The 20,388-nt window shown below is 39.5% G+C and overlaps 1 protein-coding gene across 1 annotated transcript; it reads left to right on the forward strand.

Annotated features, from left to right (window-relative positions):
• The first annotated feature begins 784 nt into the window (after nucleotides 1-784).
• On the forward strand, nucleotides 785-12,711 carry LOC145409329 (zinc finger BED domain-containing protein 5-like). The gene is made up of 3 exons (XM_080279801.1): nucleotides 785-1,159; nucleotides 1,312-2,517; nucleotides 12,502-12,711. The coding sequence occupies exons 1-3, from the start codon at nucleotides 785-787 to the stop codon at nucleotides 12,709-12,711; spliced, it is 1,791 nt and encodes a 596-aa protein (XP_080135927.1).
• The last annotated feature ends 7,677 nt before the right edge of the window (nucleotides 12,712-20,388 follow it).

Here is a 20,388-nt window from a genome sequence, read left to right on the forward strand (position 1 = left end):
CTCCTAGGATAAATTACTGTTTAAACGTAGCAAGGATAAAAGGGAAAAATGTGACAGTAGTTGTGCTGAAGAGACTTTGTGAATGAGTCCCATTGATAATAAAGTCCGGGAACAAGAATTGTTATCACAAACACAGCCATTAAGCCAGTGGTTCCCAACTGGTGGTCCATGGTGACTTTTTGGGTGGTCCACAGGATGTCCACTGTATTTGGTAACAAACTGAAAATGACTATATAATTTTGAATTTACTGAAAACTCAGTGCGAACAATTTAATCAAAATAAAAAAATGGCCATTCATTTTATAATATTATTCCTATTTAAGAAATTATTGGCAGCCTTTGTGTTAGAATTATTGTTAATTCATTTATATTCGATGTGTTGTTCATTGTGGCGTTTGAGTGACATGGTGTGAGTTCATTGCGGAGGTGACAGGCCATCCTGTTGATTCCTGTCAGCTACCGCGCTCTGGCCAGCCAGACACCAGTAGCAACCGAACAGCTGAGATAATTAGTTGTATCATTCGTCCTGCGCTGTTTAACAGGTCTGGTGTAATTTGATTTCGTTTTTTTCTGCAAAATGTAGTTTTTTTTTTTATGAAGCAGGGAGGAAGTGTGAACAGAGTGAAATATTTCTGGTCAATTGTTATGCTGCGTGCTGTGTTATGCTGTTTACGGCACATGGTGTTGCATTACTGACTTCATCTTACGTTTTATCGTTAGTATTGCCAAACTCAACGTGTAACTTATATTTCCTTGCACTGCCCACAGATCTGAATAAATAGCAATGGCGGGGAGGACTGTCAGGCGCAAGTATTCAGAGGACTACATTAAATTCGGCTTCACTTGTCAAGAAAAAGATGGCATGGAATTACCACAGTGTGTTATTTGCTTCAAAGTCTTGGGGAATGAGTCACTGAAGCCAGATAAGCTTAAGCTCCATCTCGAAAAGTGCCACCCCAGTTTGTTGCAAAAGGATAAAGATTATTTTGAGCGGCAGTTATCAGCTCTCAAGCGGCAGCGCCTTGACTCATCAGGTACATTCTATGAAAAGACCTCCAATGCAGTGCGAGCTTCCTACATTGTAGCATACAAAGTTGCACAGGCCAAGAAGCCTCATACAATTGTAGAGCAACTTGTGCTACCTTGTGCAAGAGAAATGGTGAGACTTGTTGTCGGTGAGGACGCGCACAGAAGCTAAATGATATATCTGTATCTAATAACACTGTATCGAGACGGATAGATGATATCTCACAAAACATCAGTGAACAAGCTGTGGATGAAATAAAGAAATCTCCATTGTTTGCCATACAGTTGGATGAATCAACTGATGTCTCATTGTCCTCTCGGCTAATGGTGTTTGCACGATACATGGTTGATGGGGACGTCAAAGAAGAATTTCTCTTTTGTAAGACTCTTGACACCACCACAAGGGCTCAGGATGTGTTAGAAGTTGTTGACAATTTCTTCGAAGCAAATGGTCTGGATTGGAAAAATTTGGTGGGTGTTACCACTGATGGTGCACCTGCAATGCTAGGCTCAAGATCAGGCTTCCAAGCGTTGGTGAAGCAGCGTGCTCCATTGGTAACTGGTATTCACTGCTTCATTCACAGAGAGGCATTAGCGTCAAAAACACTGCCGGATTACCTGAACGCCATTTTCAAAGGATTAGTGAAGGTGGTTAATTACATCAAATCATCAGCAGTGAACACCAGGCTGTTCAGAAAATTATGTCAGGACATGGGTTCCGACTTTGAGGTGTTGTTGTTCTACACTTCTGTACGGTTGTTGTCAGCAGGGAACGTACTCAACAGAATTTTTGAACTAAGAGAAGAACTGACTTTCTTTCTCCAGTCTCAAGGGAAAGAGGATTTAAGAAATATGCTAACACAGTCAGAATTAGAACTTGCATACCTTGCTGATATTTTTGGAATCTTGAACAAATTGAATCTTCAGCTGCAAGGGAAATGTGCAAATCTGTTCTCTCACCAAGGCATCATCAGTGCTTTTCTTGAGAAACTAGAACTCTGGATCGGACGAGTCGCAAGTGACAATTTGGTTCAGTTTCCACGTGTGGATGCCGTGCTCGGGGAAAAGAAAGGCATTCAGATGCAAATTCTCGAGCATTTACGAAAGCTGCGGGATGAATTTCAGCATTACTTTCCAGAGGTGGACATGACAAGGGATGAGTTATCTTTCTTCAGGAATCCATGCACAAGCGATGTTCACAGTGTTCCAGGGGATCTGCAGGAGGAATTTTTGGAGCTGAAAAATGATTTGGCGGCTCAAGATATGTACCAACGATCTACCAAGGAAAAATTTTGGGCCAGCATGATTGGTACTTACTCAAATCTGTCATCACATGCACTCAGATATCTTTTGCCATTTGCATCAACTTACATGTGTGAGAGTGGGTTTTCATGTCTGCTGCACATTAAGTCGAAACAGAGGAATCGTCTTGCAGTGGAAAGCGATATTCGTTGTGCATTATCAAGTACCGCTCCTAATATTGAAAAGCTTGTGAGTGAGAAAAGAATCCAAAAGTCTGGTTGCAAGTAAAAATGAATGAATATAATTTGAAAGGAAAGTGTTTATTAGTTGTATACTCCTGCATAGTTTGAAAATTCTGTTTGTTAGAAATAAATTTTAGGGCAAAATGTTACACAACTATTCTATTTCCAGGAAATTATGTTTATAAGAAATATTAAAATGTTAGCTGGCTATTATTTTGTATAATTTCTCGAAATTATTTTGAATAAATGTATTTCAAACAAAAATGCTTGTTGTGTATACTTCTTTATACTTAATCAAAAATGAAATGGTCCACAACATTTTTCTTATTGGGCTGGTGGTCCATGGCCTGAAACGAGTTGGGAACCACTGCATGATTAAGCGGAAGCAGACTTACTGCTCATTCTCGCCTCACAGTTGCCAAATCCATTTTTGCAAATATCGCTAAACTCACTCTTGAAAACAGCTGGAATATCGGGAAAGAAGAAAAAAAAACTCAATGAAATTGGTAGAAGCAATGTTATATATTTTTTTTAAATATTGCTAACCTTCGTAAAAGCCTGTAAAGTATTCTTAGACCTTTACAATAATATCAGTAATATCGCTGATCCATTGTAAAAACCTCAGGAGTCTCTTTATATTTTTTACTGGTAAATATTATATTTTTTTTACAAATTGGGGCGAACGGCTCTTGATTAATAATAATAATAATAATATTAATAATAATAATAATAATAATAATAATAAAAATCATTATCATCATCTTCATCATCATCATGAGTATCATCATAATCATTATAATCATCATCAACATTATCATCATCAGAATCATCAGAATCATTATAATCATCATAATATCATCATCATCATCAACATCGACTTCATCATCATCATCATCATCATCATTGTCATTATCATCATCATTACCATCTTTATCATCACCATCATCATCGTCATCATCATCACCATTATCTTTATCATCATCATCACTGTCATCATTATCATTATCATCTTCATTATCAGCATTAATCATTATCAGCATCATCATTATCATTATCATTATCATCATTATCATTATCACCATTATCATCATCATCATTATCATTACCATTATCTATCTATCAATCTATCTATTGCCAGACGCATCAATCCCGTTTGGGGTGGCCACAAACAAATCGCCTCCAAGTCGCCCTGTCCCCCGCCATTTCACTGCCCTGCTCCCAACTCACACCCCCCTCTCTCATATACCTCTCCACCCCATCCCTCCATCTCATCCTCGGCCTCCCCCTCCCTCTTCCCCCCTCCACCTCACTCATATACACTCTCTTCGTCAGTCTTTCACCCTCCATCCTCTCAACATGGCCAAACCACCTCAGTGTGTTCCTCATAACGCTTCCTATCACATCCACATCCACACCACAACCCTCCTTTATATCCTCATTCGTCAGCCTGTCTCTCCATGTAACTCCACAGGCTCCTCTTAAGTAACTCATTTCCACTGCTCTCACTCTTGACTTGTGTCCTTCCAACAACGTCCAAGCTTCACTTCCGTACGTTAGAGTTGGTATCACAATACTGTCATGTAGTAACTTTTTCACTTCCATGCTCACTTCCCTGTTTCTTATCACTGCTTTCAAAGAACCAGCAACCTTTCTTCCCTGCTGTACCCTTTCAAGCAATTCACCCTCCAAACCTCCATCCTTACTCATCACACTACCCAAGTACTTAAACGTACTCACATTTTCCAATTCCTTACCATCCAACCTCGCTGTACATTCACTGACTTCACCTCTCTCAAAGACCATCACTTTACTCTTCCCTACATTCACCTTTAGATTCCGTTTCTTACACACTCCCCCAAACTCATCCACCAAGCCTTGCAGCTCTCCTTTGTCTTCACCCAACAACACAGTATCATCTGCAAACAACAGTACAGGGAGTTTCCAAACATTATCCTCTCTCACCAGGGCCACTCCAACATCCACTACCCTACCTTGTACCTCGTTTATTACCCCATCCACGTACAGATTGAACAACCATGGAGACATGACACATCCCTGTTTCAACCCAACTTTCAAAGAGAAAAATTCACTTAGTTCACCATCCGCACGCACTGCAGCCTTCGCACCATCGTACATAATCTTCACAGCATTCAACAACTTCCCATCTACTCCATATATTCTTAACACTTTCCACAATCCTTGTCTATCCACCCTGTTATATGCTTTCTCCAAATCCATGAAAGCCCATACAACTTCTTTCCCTTCTCTAGAAACTTTTCCACTAAAGATCTAAGAATGAATATCTGATCTATACAACCTCTTCCCTTCCTAAAGCCTCCCTGTTCTTCTCCAACTAATTTCTCTGTTCTTTCTCTAACTCTGTCAATAAGTATCATACCATACACTTTTCCTATTATACTAAGAAGACAAATGCCCCTATGATTACCACACACTTCTTTTTCCCCTTTTCCTTTGTACAAGGGAACAATTATACCTTACTTCCAATCCTCTGGGACTCTACCTTACTCCCAGGCCAATCTGCACATCTTCCACATCCATTCTACTACTATCTCTCCCCCATGCTTCAGCATTTCACCACACACTCCATCAATTCCTGGGGCTTTCCCCGATTTAACTTTCTTCATTACTTCCACAACTTCTATCCTACTGGTTTCTTCCTGTTTTCTCACCTCCCTCCTTCTCCCAGCCATTCCCCAGCCACTTATGCTCGCATTACTTCCATCCCCTATGTTCAACGATTCCTTAAAGTGTTCTCTCCATCTGCTCACTTTTTCTCCCTTCTCCACTAGTAATCTACCATTTTTATCTTTCACTTCCCTGCTAACTTCACTTCCACCCTGTCTTACTCTTTTCACCTCTTTCCAGAACATTTTCTTACAGTCCCTCCACTTTACACTCAAATTCCTTCCAAATTCCTCATCCACTCTCTTCTTACTCTCTCTTACTAATCTTTTCACCTCTCTCTTTCTTTCTACATATAACTCTCTCTTCCGCCTCTCAACTTCTTCCACGCCCCTATTTCTCATCCATTCATTGTATGCGTTCTTCTTCTGTGCCACAGCCTGTTTCACCTCTTCAGTCCACCACACTGTTCCCTGCACCCCCCTCCGTCTTCTCTTCCTTCCACACACCACATCACATGCTGCACATATTTCTTCTGTAAATATCCTACACACACCTTCCACGTCTCCCATCTGCTTCAATTCATATTTGCCCAATCGTTCCTCCACTTCTCTTTTATACTCTGCCTTTTTCTCATCCTCTTGTAACCTTTCCACTCTCCTTGCAACTACTCCTTCCTCTCGTCTTTCCCTTCTTCTATTCCTCCATCTTACTTGAATTCTAATTCTGGCCACCACCAAGTAGTGGTCAGAAAGTCCACTCCCCCAACCTCTATAAACTCTTGCATCCATTACATATCTTCGCATCCTTTCATCCACACACACATAATCAATCATTGCCTTCCTTTCATTCAGTTCACCACCCACCCTTCTCATCACTCGCCATGTATACCTGTGGATCATTTTATGCCTGAAGAGGGTATTGGCTATCACCAACCCCCTCCCAGCACAAATGTCCACTAACGCACTCCCATTCTCATCTATCTCAGCAGGCACACCCCACTCACCAACTATTCCATCCACCTTCACATTCCCAACTTTACCATTCATATCACCGATCAAAAACACTCTCTCATTCCTTCCAAACTTTTCCATGCACACTTGTACATTTGTCCAGAATTCTTCTCTCACTCTTGTAGCACGATCTTGCGTTGGCGCATACACACACATAATCGCCCACATTTGTATTCCAACTTTCAACTTTACCCACACAATCCTTGACCCAACTGATCCATAGTGTCTTATGCTCCTCTTCCATCTTTTACTTACAACTATACATACTCCTTCCTTTGCCCTCTCATTCTCACCTACTCTTGCACATATACCCCATCCATACTCCCATTCTCTCACACTTTCTCCTCTCCACTTTGTTTCAGTTATTCCACATACATCCACTTTCGCACCCTCAAGCACATGGACAACCTCTCTCTCTTTCACCTCATCATTCGCTCCCTTTACATTCCACGTTCCGATAACCATGTCCTTTGTCCGGTCCTTGGTCGTTATCGTTTGGTCAGTCCTTGTCCGAGGCTTATTGTTTGTTACCATTATCATTATCATCATTATCATTATCCTTATCATCATTATCATTATCATCATTATCATTATATATCATCATTATCATTATCATCATTATCGTTATCCTTATCATCATTATCAGCATTATCATTATATATCATCATTATCATTATCATCATTATAATTATCCTTATCATCATCATCATTATCATTATCATCATTATAATTTTCATTATCATCATTATCATTATCATCATCATCATTTTCATTATCACCATCGTTATCATTAATCATCATTATCATTATCATTATCATTATCATCATTATCATTATCATTATCATTATCATCATTTTCATTATCATCTTCATAATAATAATAATAATAATAATAATAATAAGTATCTTGTTTGTCAATAATCCTCTTGTTATTGTCATTGCTTGCTTCCCTGTCAACTTGTCTGAATTTCTTCATATCTTTGTGTCCTGTCGGCCGCCTGCTTCTGTGTATGTTTAGTTACACCTTGCCTGTCCTACTCATCAGTCTGCCTGCTTGTGTCTATGGTCGTGCATTCTTAACTGCCACACTGCCTGCCACCCTGTCTTTACCCCCTGTATCCTTAATGTCATCCTTCAATGTTGTTTTCTTTTTAGCCTCAAATACATAACCTTTCCTTTCTATCCTTGTCTTGGTCTCGTAGTCTAGTCACACATCATACAAGAACTGTCCAGACTGGGTAATCTTGGCTTATGCAATTAGCTTCTTCATTTATGTATATATTTTTGTTTAGGTGCCCGCTTCTGAGTCCCAGTTCTCCTATGTGCCACACAGGACATGTCACCTCTACTCTCCATATTGAATGCATGCTACTACTGTATTACTTAGGACTGGTGTTTTGGGATTATCGAGGGTGTTCCTGTGACCAATGGCTACTTGCCAGTCTGCATACCTGTCTGCTAATCTGTCTCTCCCTACCATTCAATGTTTAACAGTCATGTTGCCATCTCTCTTTCCATACCAGCGAAACTGAGTTACAGACATCGTGCTGAACCGAAAAATGTGTAAAGTGACTGATATTCTGGGGCACTGTGCAAATTGTCTTTAAACACAGCTTTACAAAAGCAACAGAACAACGCAGAAGAGACGGATTACCGAATATATATATATATATATATATATATATATATATATATATATATATATATATATATATATATATATGCTATAAAGTCGTTTTGTGAGCTTTCTGTCTGTACTTTACAACTAATTTTAAACAGATTAAATCAAGCAGTTTACACATATTCTGGACATTTTTCGTATAAAACTGTCATTTAGCTCGTTTAGTATAATTTCGCATTTTGTTCTTAGTCAGCCCACTGCTACACAATTTCGTTCAAAGTAGGAAGGACCCCTAATAAGGAAATGGACAATGATGACTAATCTAGCTTCTCCAGTTCGAATGTATCATTTAAGCAGAGCAAAATCGTCTCAAAGCAGCAAGAATATAATATAACTGTGCCCTTTGGCTAATGAGGAAAAACTTTGGAATATGTTTCTGGCTGGCAGTTAAAAAAAATACTGCTTACCTAGCCAATGCTTCTTTGTGTGTGTGTGTGTGTGTGTGTGTGTGTGTGTGTGTTCACTTTCTAATTCCCTTAGGTGCATATCTAGTATTAATTCCTTTAAGAATCGGTCAAAGCATCCACCAGTCAGCCTAACACATCCATCAATCCTCAGGCAATCGTTCCTCCTCTTAGTTAACACGACACGTACCGGTGCTCCTGACTTTCTACTTATCACACGCCGGCAGACAGTCCCCCATTATCAGTCAGTGATGTATTATACACACCGCAACAGGTTTTATTCAACTGGCACTACAAATTTTAACTGGCAAATAAGCATTAGAAGAAGCACTGGAACTTTAATGAAGTTCCCATAGGTCGAAGTTGCGTTCCAAAATATCACTGAGTTTTTCAAGCACTTGATAATAAAAAATGGAAATATGCAAAAAAAAAAAAAAAAAAAAAAAGTTTGTGGTAGTAATGGAACTTGTATGTAATCCTGACTATAAGCCAATGATTTGTTCCGAATAGTAAAGCCTTCTTCATACTATCGGTATTGAAATTTGGTGAGACTGATAAATCGCATTATAGGTAGGTTAAACTGCAACTATACTATCCTATACATTGAAAAGATCTGTAGTGGTGAACGAATTAATAAAAACTCTACTTAACATCTGCATTCCATTGCAGGTGGCTTTCCATTGAGTGACAAGGCAAATGGTTTCCTGTAAGCCATGAAACCATTTACAACGCTGGGTGGAAACCATATAACCAAACCATAAGCGCTCCCTACGTGTCAAGAAGTGGGTTGGTGAAGGGTTAGTGCCCCTCCCCGTAAAACAAATAACTCAAAGCCACCCCTTACGGGATTATGGCGTCTGGCAATAGATAGATAGATAGATTTCGAGAACCTTCTCTAATACACACTAAAACTGTCTGATAACAGCATGAATAAATACAAAATACGTCCTTGTAAATAGGAGTTTCATGCGGTTCTGATTAAAAGTAAACAAGACAGATCAAATTATCACCACCCTTTCCACACAGTTGTTACTCTAATCCGGGGTAGACTGTCCAATCAGTATTGCAAGTTGTAATGAAACCTTTAGCAGTCCAAATTATAAGTCAAGAATGAGCTTTAGATTTTATTCCGTTTACTGTAAACTGAGGAAAATTCATTGGGAAATCAACTTGAGATAGCAGCATCGCTCTTTGACGGATGTGACGCGTTTAACTATAGGCTTAATGGCATACAGTGTCAGAATATGAAACTTACAACTGGGTTTTGTTTTTGTTAATATTCACAATGTATTGTGTTGTTTTATCTCTGTTTCTGGCTTACCCACTGAATGGTCCCATCCATTAACCTTGTAAATATGAAATCCTTTCTTTTCTAAATATGTTGCCAATCTAAACGATTTTTTTGAGCCTAGGAGATTCTTTTTAAACTGCCGGAGTTAAATACTGCCTTTACTTCATTGCCAAAGTTCCTTCCAAATTAGAAAATCTCCTGAAAGAACAAAAATAAGCTTTTAAAAACTCCATCGAAATGAAGGGGTTAAACTTTCATGATGTATAAAAGATTTCTATTCATTTCTGGTTCAGCCATAATATTATAGCCACAACTAATGCTTCATCCTTTTCGTTTCTTTGTTTTTTTTTTTTTTCATGTCCAGCAGTTCTCCCACCTGATGTACGCCTCCACATGCCGTCACTTCAGCAGCAATACCCATCTTCCATACTGAATACGCGCTATTACTGTATCATTCAGCGTTGATGATAATGTCAGGGATGTTTTTATCAGATGTCGTTGGGTCTTGCAGAAGATATATCAGACTGCTTAAATAATTTTCGATTCTCATACTTTTCCTTGCTCCTGACTGGAATTGCTCTTTTCCCTTTGGAGAACAGGCCAGTCTTCTGATCACATGACTACCTTGCGATTTTCTCATATTCCTGACATTCAGCCATAATCCCTATCACCGAGAGGCTTTATCTCTCTATCTTATTATCTATCTTTCTGCCTGTCTGTCTGTCTGTCGGTCAGTCTGTCAGTCTGTCTGTCTATCTTTGTATCTATCTGTCTATCCATCTATATATCTATGTATCTATCGAGCTAGCTAGCTATCTACCTAGCTATTTATTTAATTATGATTTTTATATATTTGTTTATTTATCCAAGGATTTCTTTTGCTCATCTACGAAATATCTCATTCAGCTCAGTAAGATTTTCTGCGACTGATAAGATATGAAAAACTATAACTTTTTTTTTACAATGGCTTTTTTTTTTTCTTTTGCTGGGCCGTCGTGATTGGGGCCGGCCTAGAAACACCATTGTCTCTGAGCTACTGGCTGACCTACAGAAGAACGAATTTGCATTAGCCTTCTACAGCCACCCCAGAACCCTCAGAACAGTTAAAATAGTCTTCGTAGGATCCAGAGGTATCCTTATTTGTTTATATTTTGAGGGAACTATTTATGACGTGGGGGAAGAGGCTTTTTCGGTCCAAAAACCCCATGAGACAGATATAAACTTTCCCAATGATTTTATCAGTTTTCATTTCATTCTTATGTGTTCAATATTTAATACTTATTTTCTTTATTTAACTATGGTTAATATAGGTTTGTTTTAATTACTTTCCCCTAAAATTTGACAGAACACATCTTTGTTATTCTAGTTTCTTGCTTCTAGCAGATGAATTAATTTAGCTCATGAAGGACGTACAGTACTATTGAGATAGGAGCACCGGGTACAGCCCCTCATCACTCCCCTGGGGTCCTGGAAAGCCCCGGGCATGGGAAGATCAGAGGTTAACTTACCGTATTTGAGTAATTCAAGTCGTAGGAGAGCGCCCTATGCTTCTTGTTGTGTTTTACTTAGTACAAAAACGTTTGTCATCTCTTGGATTCTTACCGTGGCTCGTTTGCACATGACTTCTACCAACCAGAACACTGCCGCTGTCCTTGCTTACGTCGTAGTGAAAGGGTAAATTCTCTCCTCTCTTCTATTTATCTCATCCTCTAGTCTCTACTGATGCCATCTGACTCACACATTCCCACTAAGGCAACCATACATCCATTAAATTCTCAGGAAGCCACGCAAGACTTTCCATTGTGTTAGATGACAGTATATCACTAGACGGAGATTCACAAATAATTCTACGATCAAACCTCTGTCGCAACTTAGGGCTGTTTAACAGAATCGGCAAGGAAAGGAGAGTTCTTATTCTCCTCATGTCCACTGTCCTTTCCGTTAAATATACTTTAGTTAAGAGATTAAAATTATCATTAGCCTTTATCATGTGATTCTGACCTTCACGAACCATAATAGAAGTGACATAGCAGGCTTCGCAGCGCTTCTTCCTTAGCGATTTAACTGGGATATTACACCTTTGATTTATTTCATGTATTAATCACATCATTCAAATATCGACACTGCTTTCATCATTAACATGCAGGTAAATATTGAGGTATAATGTGATGAATAAATCGCGCAGAAGTGGAAATAACGAAATCCCCAGTACTACTTAGAACTTGCTTCACGATGACGTGTTGCTACCACAAGAAGGACTGCTTGGCTGGGTACCAAGAACTGCTTGTTAATATGAGAAGTGGGATGGATGGCCTCCTCCTTCACCTCCGTGGTGAGTGAGACTGAACCTTGTGAAAGCGTGGGCAATGGTGTACTGTTTTCCCCTTAAGTTATAACAGCAGGAAAACTTAATCCCTGACATCTCTGAAACAGGGGCGATGGGTGCTACTGCCTGGTCGGAGCTCCTCATAACATCAATTTAAAATCTTAAGCAAATTTCTCCTCTTGACTGAAACGGTGTCCAAGGTCAGTACTCATGAAATTATTTTTTGAGCTTCAGTTGAGTACAAGAGTGCTTGCCTATGCTTTTACCTTCAATCACACAGCTGCCAAACACTAACAACCATATTACAGTAAATGTTAAGCTATGTATACATTTGATTGCGTATGTTGCCTTTACTCCTACAGCTTCTAACAGCCTCACAGCCAAACTCAAGTTATCGTCGAAATGAAAAGAAGAAGGGAAATTACTTCTGGCAAAAACCAGCTGCTATGAGGACTAAGTTAAAATAAAACTTGTCTCCAGCGTGTTCCATGTGGCAAGTTATGACCTGTGGCTGATGAGTTCGTAGCCTTTATCAACCAGTCCACGTCACCGTTCAGACATGCACTCTTGGTGGTGGAGTGGGTGCTAGGTGAAGGAAAAGTGTACTAGTCATTGAAAAGTAATGCGTTGCAGTGGAACTGTACGATGGGTGGTGATGACGATGACGATAATGACGGCGACGATAATGAAAAGGATGATTGTTATGACAATGATGACTACGACGACGATTATGAAGAGACGACAACGACGATGATGACCGAGGACGATGATGTTGACGATGACAATGGGAACGACGACAATGCTGACGACGAGGATCATTCTGGAGATAAAAAGAGGCGATGACGACGATGATGATCGACGATACTGACCTCGGTGATGACGACGAGGCCAACGATATAGTGATGATGACAGTGATGATAATGACGACGATGATATGTTGTCAGTAAAGAACATACGATACGTTAAGCGTAAACCAGTCTACGCATAAACACATAAAGACAAAAAGATAAACACTGACCGAAAATGAGACATGGAGAAAAACGCAGTAAGAAATAGAAGCAAGGATTGGAAGAGAGAGAGAGAGAGAGAGAGAGAGAGAGAGAGAGAGAGAGAGAGAGAGAGAATTCCATAAACTAAAAGGCTAGTCATGCTTCACTTATTTTCCTATTTAGTGTCGGAACTTTCACAGGGAAGGAAGTGAGGCATGACCTGGTAGGAAAGGTGGAGCTTCGGTGGGCGGGTTTAGATGGTTTTGTTTGATGATGTTAGGTAGGGTTAGGTTTGGTTCGACTAGGTTAGGTTAGAGTAGGTAATGATTAAGTTAGCTTTGACTGAAATAGGTTTGAATTTTTAATTAAGGATATTTTTTATTTATTTATATTCGTATATAATTTTTATAGATCCACCTTAGGATACAAACAAGGACGCTCGTGCCAAAGATCCAGCAATCCACCTTCGACACACCAACAGATGACTGTTCCTTTGCAACCTTCAGACGTCATTTGGCAGTAGACACTACTACCAAACACCGTCCATATCTACAGTACATCAATACAGTATGATACGCAAAGGGTCCCACATTCAGTTCTGGAGTTATGGTATTAGCTGGGGTGTGTTTTTTTGACGTATCGCTGATCATGCTTATATGAAATTCAGATCACACAATATTTCCTGCAACGGGATCCAGAAGAACAAGCACAAAAATACTAGATAGATGCAGGACCTTCGGGGTCTTAATATGGGGGTCCTTTAATATCGCTAAAGTCTACGGGAGTGAAATGCCACATTTTCGATAAAAGTTACTGAGGGCTGCTCATGGAGATGCCTCTTCAACTAAAGAACAACAGACTTTGGTACAAAGAACTTATGTCCAAAGTGATGATTAATAAAATTAATTTCTTCACAATTCCACGATTATTCTTGCTACCGTGGGATAAATGAACTAAACTTTGGGAACATCTTTGGTATTAAAAGAGTTAGAAGCTCTTTCCATATCCCCCTCTCACAGCAATGACATTTTTATAATGCCTGTATTGCCATCAAACAGTCAGTGTGACCGAGAAAATAAACTTAAAGGGCTGCTCTTATTAAAAAGTCAGGAAGAAGGACACAGAACAAAAATTAAACCTAGCTGTTAATTAGCATATCACTGATCTGTTTCACTCTAATGATTTTAATGAACAAGAATGTGTGTGTGTGTGTGTGTGTGTGTGTGTGTGTGTGTGTGTGTGTGTGTGTGTGTGTGTGTGTGTATGTGTGTCACGATGGAGTTATACTCAGTGCTCATATTCTGTCTTGTCTTTGTTTCGGCCTCCAAAGAACATTTTCTTTGCGCCCTTGTAATAGGTTAGTTTCTTCTCATGTCTGTCGCCTGGTCGTCCTTTTGCTTTGATTCTCTAATCTGATTGTCTCCAAAGAAAATTAAAGATACCAATAACTCTTATACTGCAACACAGACCAAACCCCAGATAGGAAGTTCCCTACTCAGGGGTCCAGTCGCCCCCTGTGGGTTGGTAGGGTTAACACCTGGGGGAGGTTATTGTGGTAACCTGGATGATGCAATGACCTTGTTAACCAGAACTGTGGGTGAATAGCCTGCGAATAACTCAAAGTGAAAGTTACGGAGATATCACCAAGGTTTAGCGCCTCACGGCGTCTGCCATCACCTTCCCTCATCAACTTTCCTTCCTGATTACATCTGTTACTACTGTTTTCCAACCCTGCATTTTTAAAATTCCGTGTATTCTCTTCTCTGTCCTCCCTTCAGATTCTTTTTCTGCCTCGTTTCCTTTATTCCTCGATTTTTTTTTTTTCATTTTTCTACTTCCCTCTCTCTCTCTTTTTTTTGTTTTTTTTGTTTTTTTTTTTTACTCTTTCACTTACTTATACTAACAAACCAGTGTCAGTCCAGGCTTGCACAAATTATACATGACTCCACACTGTACCCTGCCTTCAGCATTGTTTTTGTTTTTTCGTCATTCTTTCCTCTGTGTTTTCCTTTCAAACTGATACTGTATTTCCGTCTTTACTTTCATCCACCTTCTCATCGACTATTTTGCCTACACCTATCCACAGGTTTGTGTAATCCTAAATTTCCATGTCCTGCACACAGTTTTTTGTCCACTTCATCTCCCCACCTTTATCTTTTCTTTTTTAATTTTACATATTTTTCCCTCTTCCATCCTTGATATCATTGTCTAACTTGTCCCACGTGCACAAAACTCAGTGCCAGAAATAGTACAGGATTTCAAGTCCCTCACTTTTTGCTTTTTCTTCTTGTCTTCTGTCACAAGTATAGTTTCCCATTCTCTCTCTTCCATCATTCTTATCTCTGACTTTTGCGCACACAGCTCGATGCTAGCCAAAACTTCGATAAATTGTACATAATTTCACGTTTCGTCCTGCCTCCAGCTCCTTTCCGCTTCACCGATCTGGAACCAGCTATGAGAGACGGTCTAGATTCATCAAACGGGGAAATTTTTGCTAAAGAGTGGCGGCATCACTCAGATTCCATATTTGCCAGTTCTCTTGAGGTTAACCCTATGAACCCGTTGACTTATACTAATTGCTTATTCTAGTTACTTCTAATCTATGATAATCAGTTTAGGAAAAGCTTCTCACACTGTAGAGAGTAATGAAGTCTGCATCTCATTCCCTCAGTCCCAAAAGTCTCTCCTATGCTGAATATAAAAATATAAAATTTGATAAGTAGGCTATAATACGTGTTTAACTCGTTCAAAGACGGATATTTCATTTTACATAGAGTTCCCCCAGACAAATTTATTTAACTAGGAGGAGGCTTGTAACTGTGAAAAAATTAAATTCAATATGATCCCTTCTTTTTGGAACCGTCTCCCCATAGATGAATATATATAATTGTTTAAAGAATGGAAGAATAAACTAAACGTCAGTGAATTCAAGTGGAGAAGTTTCGTATACAGCTGACTGATTTTTTCCTCATTCATTCGTGTACTGTTATAAATTTGGTATCAAAAGTTAGTGAATACTAATGGTTAAAAAGTAAAAAGTTATTTCCGATGAAAGTTAATTTTTAATTGCAATGGGGACTTGCTTATCCAGGAAGTTGATTACTTGCTTCCTTCCAGTGACGTAGTTCTGATTTTGTTGTTGCTGACACCCGACAGTTTTATTTTGTTTGGGGGACACATTTCATAGTGGTTGAGTTTAGTGGAGATTGTTTCTAACCCCTTCACTGCAAGAGGTCTCACCATAGTTAAATCCTTCACTCTGATATCATTTTCTAAGTTTTTATTATTGCCACCTTTAGGCGCGTTCATTCGACTCAGTGAAGAGTTTTAGAAATGAAAGGGTTAGATATAGCCTTTGTTACCCTAAACTGTGTTTAGGTCCTGCCTATATTATAATAAAAACTAATCTGTTGGGTGCTTGAACAATTATAAACATGTCATAGGACAGACGTGGTTAAGTGAAATAATCTAAATGCAGCAACATAACGTTGAAAGTACATCATCAAACCTGAACAAGGTAAATCCTTGATGAATCCAAACTCAGGCTGAGCAGGCTTGTGGGATATGCGGTTCTAGAAAATGCTTGTTTCAGAACCTTTTAGCTTTCATATCGATAGCGTTTTTATGACATCCTTCCTACCTTTAGATTATTAGTTAAGCCTAGAAAGGGCCTCCAGTAGTGAAGGTTCTCGTTAGCCCTTTCACTTGAATGACTTTTCCCCCCTTCCTGCCAAAGATAGTTAAACATTTCCAATCAATGTTTTCTCTTGGATGAAAACCTTAACATGTTACTCTCGCTCCCACTACTCGTGAAAGCCTCTCGTAATGAAAGACAGCTATACAAACTCGTTACCTCTTATCTGTAATATGTAAATCTAAAATAATGAATTAAACTGTCTCGTTTCTTTTCTCGTAGTCTTTTAGCTGGATTGCGTCATTTTATTTTTTTTTCACTTCCTCCATGCGACTTTCGATTAGGGGAGACTTCTAGTACTAAAATGGGTCATGAAGGTTAAATTGGATTACGTCAGTTTTTAAGAGGACACTCTTAAGCTGAATAAAACTGTCACGCTATAACAGGAATAACACAAGTGGTGCGTGGCAAAACAAACTTCGCCGCCCGACACCAGTTATTTTAGTGCTGTTCAGTACTGATTCGGTACTGTCATTTAGTGTCAGTAAACAATTAAAGTCGGAACTAACTTCAATTTCAACTTAACCTGTGAAACTCCTAATTAAAGTCTACAGTAATGGCGCAACTAACATTACATTCAAGAAATAGCTCTGCAAAATTTCTTGACCTTGCGTTTTACCTTTCAAACTTGAAGATATTACCGCCAGAACTAAATTAGTTCCTTTTGGGACCAGTGCCCACATATCCTGAATGTTTCATGTAATTTCATTCAGCCTTTTTTCCGTAATGTTGCTAACAAACAAAGAAACAAACTTCAACAAAAACAATACCTCGCCAGACTCCGTCCAGGTGAGGTAATGATAAAGATGGCATCACGAGGAATGAGGTGAATTTATCCATCTGCAAAATGCCAGGCTTTTTCTTTTATTTTCTTTAATTCACTTTACTTTGATACAGCCACCGTTTCTTACATAAAAACGGGCAAAACTACCTTGGCAGTATATAGTAGAAAAATATGTCCTTGTGATTTATTCATTGCTACAGAAGAGCGTATATTATGACACTAATTTATAGCAAATAGTTCTCACGTTTGTCTGCTACATTGGACAGTAAAAATATGCGAAGGTTTCGTTCTTTCCTCCAGTTATATTACCGGAGCACAAGAAGAAATTTGAAATATTCTGCCGTATGTTGTTGCAAACTAATTAAAACTTCCCACATCCCTGTGGGATTTTTTTTTTTCCCACATCCCTTTGGAAGTTTTCTTGTTTTTATCATCATTATTAATTATTATTATTATTATTATTATTATTATTATTATTATTACTATTGTTGTTGTTGTTGTTTTTATTATTGTTATTATTATTATTATTATTATTATTATTATTATTATTATTACTATTATTATAATTACTACTACTACTACTACTACTATTATCAATATTATAAGTATTATTATTATAGAATTGCGATATTTCAGAGGCTATTAGTCCAGAGCCTTCAAACTTAGTCAGCTTAGTCGGATAGCTGTCCGCTTCTTTTGGCCAAATACAATGGCAGTCCTTGAACCAAATCTCCGGATGTTACCTGGAACCCAGAAATGTGAGTCAGCCAGACTATCTCAGGAACGGCCTAAGCAAGGAAGATAGAATTTTACTAAAATATAGTCTTTACGCTGACGCAGTGTGGAAATGAGTATGGTTCCAATCAGCTGATTATTCTCTGAGATAGCCTGGGGTAAAAGATTGGGATTATTCTGGATATTCCGGGTGCCACCTAATTCCCCTTGAAGGATTAAAGCCAGAGCCACCAAACTTGGTGGCCTCATAGAGTGTGATAACCTTAGGTGATATGCACAAGATGAGTGACCTTGACTTCCAGGTCCTTTTACAGCTCGGCTACTAGTGGGCAATGGCTTTGGGAAGTGTTTGTCAAAGTTTTCCTTGGACAGTTTTACAGTGTTCTAGTTACACATTGCTTTTATGACCATTATTCATCCTATCATGGTATGGACAACACTAACATTTCATTTGAAAAGTCGTTGGACTACTCAGAGTCGACTACTCAGAGTCGAAACCCTCTTTTCACTCTCGTTTCAGTTGAGTTGCTGGAGCTGAAACATGTTCACTCCTACGTGCAACGGCGTGGCTTGGTGGAATACCCGGCAACCGCACCTGCTGCAAGGTTTCGAAACTCGTCGGGATAGAGCGCAAGCGGTGTTTTCTTTTACCTACGCCTCATGCCTGGTTCAGCGTGGCTGGCAGCTTGTCGGTGCTTTTCCGGAGTAGCACTGATCCGTCTGTTGACCCTCTCTAAGCTGAGGCACTGGATACAACACTATGTATTTTCAGTCAATGAAGCATTAAGCAACTATTTCACACACACACACACACACACACACACACACACACACACACACACACACACACACACACACACACACACACACACACACACACACACACACACACACACACACACAGTCCTGCAAAAGAAAATACCGGCACAATAAGCCTAACTGTGTACGTAAGTCAGCACGGAGCAGTAACAGTCTGGAGGGAGGTTAGTAAAGAAGAATTAAAGCATCACGGCAAGACAGAAATGGAGGAGCCTGAGGGACGTGAGTGATTAATCAGAGCAGCACAGAAAAAAAGGTTGTGGTTGTGGCGGTGAAGCAATTAGTGGGGTTATCTTGGTAATGACATAAGTGCTCTGTTATCTCGGTGAGTGACGGACCCAAACCATTCAATTACTCTGCTCTCATCTCCTCCTCTTAATGTATTTCTACTCGCCATTCTCATCAGTTCATTTCTTTCCTTGTGCACTCCCCTTCGCCTCCTTTTTCCTTGTCTTTCCCTTATTTTCGTCCTCCCTTGTCTCTTATCTTTCAGTCTCTTCCTTCCTCCTATGCATTCTTACTTCGCATTCATTTTGATTTTTTTTTTTTCAGTCTTCTTAAGTACTTCCTTGTTCCCTCTTTCGAAGCCAGTATCTTTCTCCTTAGCCCCTCTAAATCTCAGTTTCTCCCTCCTTTGCTCCTCTCTCTCTCTCTCTCTCTCTCTCTCTCTCTCTCTCTCTTGTTTTCTTCCTACCTCGTCATCTTCCTCGACTCCCGCATTGACCTGGCTATACCTTTTAGTTTTTATTATAATTTTCTTCCTCCTTTCTTAATTTACCCTCTGCTCTTTACCATTTCCCATTTCTCCTTTGTATGCCTCCCATCCACGACTTTCTCTACATATCTCTTGCTTTCACATTTACCCTCCCTTGTCCCTTTCCTCCAAGTTTCTCTCCTCCTTGTCTCCTCTCTCCCCAGGTCTCCTCTCTCCCCAGGTCTCCCTTTCTCTTACCTTCCCCGCTCGTTTTCCTCCCGTTCTCTCAAGTCCTCCATCTCTCCCAGTTCCTACCACACTTCCTTTCCTCCCTGCCTCCCATAACCCCCTCCCCCCTCTTTCTCTCTCTCTCTCTCTCTCTCTCTCTCTAGCTTTCATTTATTTCCCCCTCCCTTTGTTTTTTTGCGTACTTGTTATTTCATGTTCATAATTTCACGATGGTGCAATCTGTCAATTTATTGCTTTTCCATTTTCTCTTCATCCCAGCTTCTCTTTGCTTCCTCTCTTCCTACATCTCCCTGTCTTTCCTTCCTCCCTCTAATGGTTCCTTTCTCTTCACTCATTCCTTTAATATTTCTTCTTGCTTACCTCTCTCCCTGTTCCTTCCTCGCTTGCCTCCTTTCTCCTTTGCTTTCTAGTCTCCTTTCGTTTATGTTACTTCTTTTCTCTCCTCCCCCTACGGATTTCTCCCTCCCTCCCGACTTGTCACTCCCTTGCCATGCTTGATCCATATATCTTCCTGCCATCCATTTTTTTTTCTCTCTCTCTTAATACACAGTATTCT

This window comes from Coenobita brevimanus, chromosome 80, assembly GCF_032717465.1.
Source record: "Coenobita brevimanus isolate Jiangsu-jjx chromosome 80, ASM3271746v2, whole genome shotgun sequence".
NCBI lineage: Eukaryota > Metazoa > Arthropoda > Malacostraca > Decapoda > Coenobitidae > Coenobita > Coenobita brevimanus.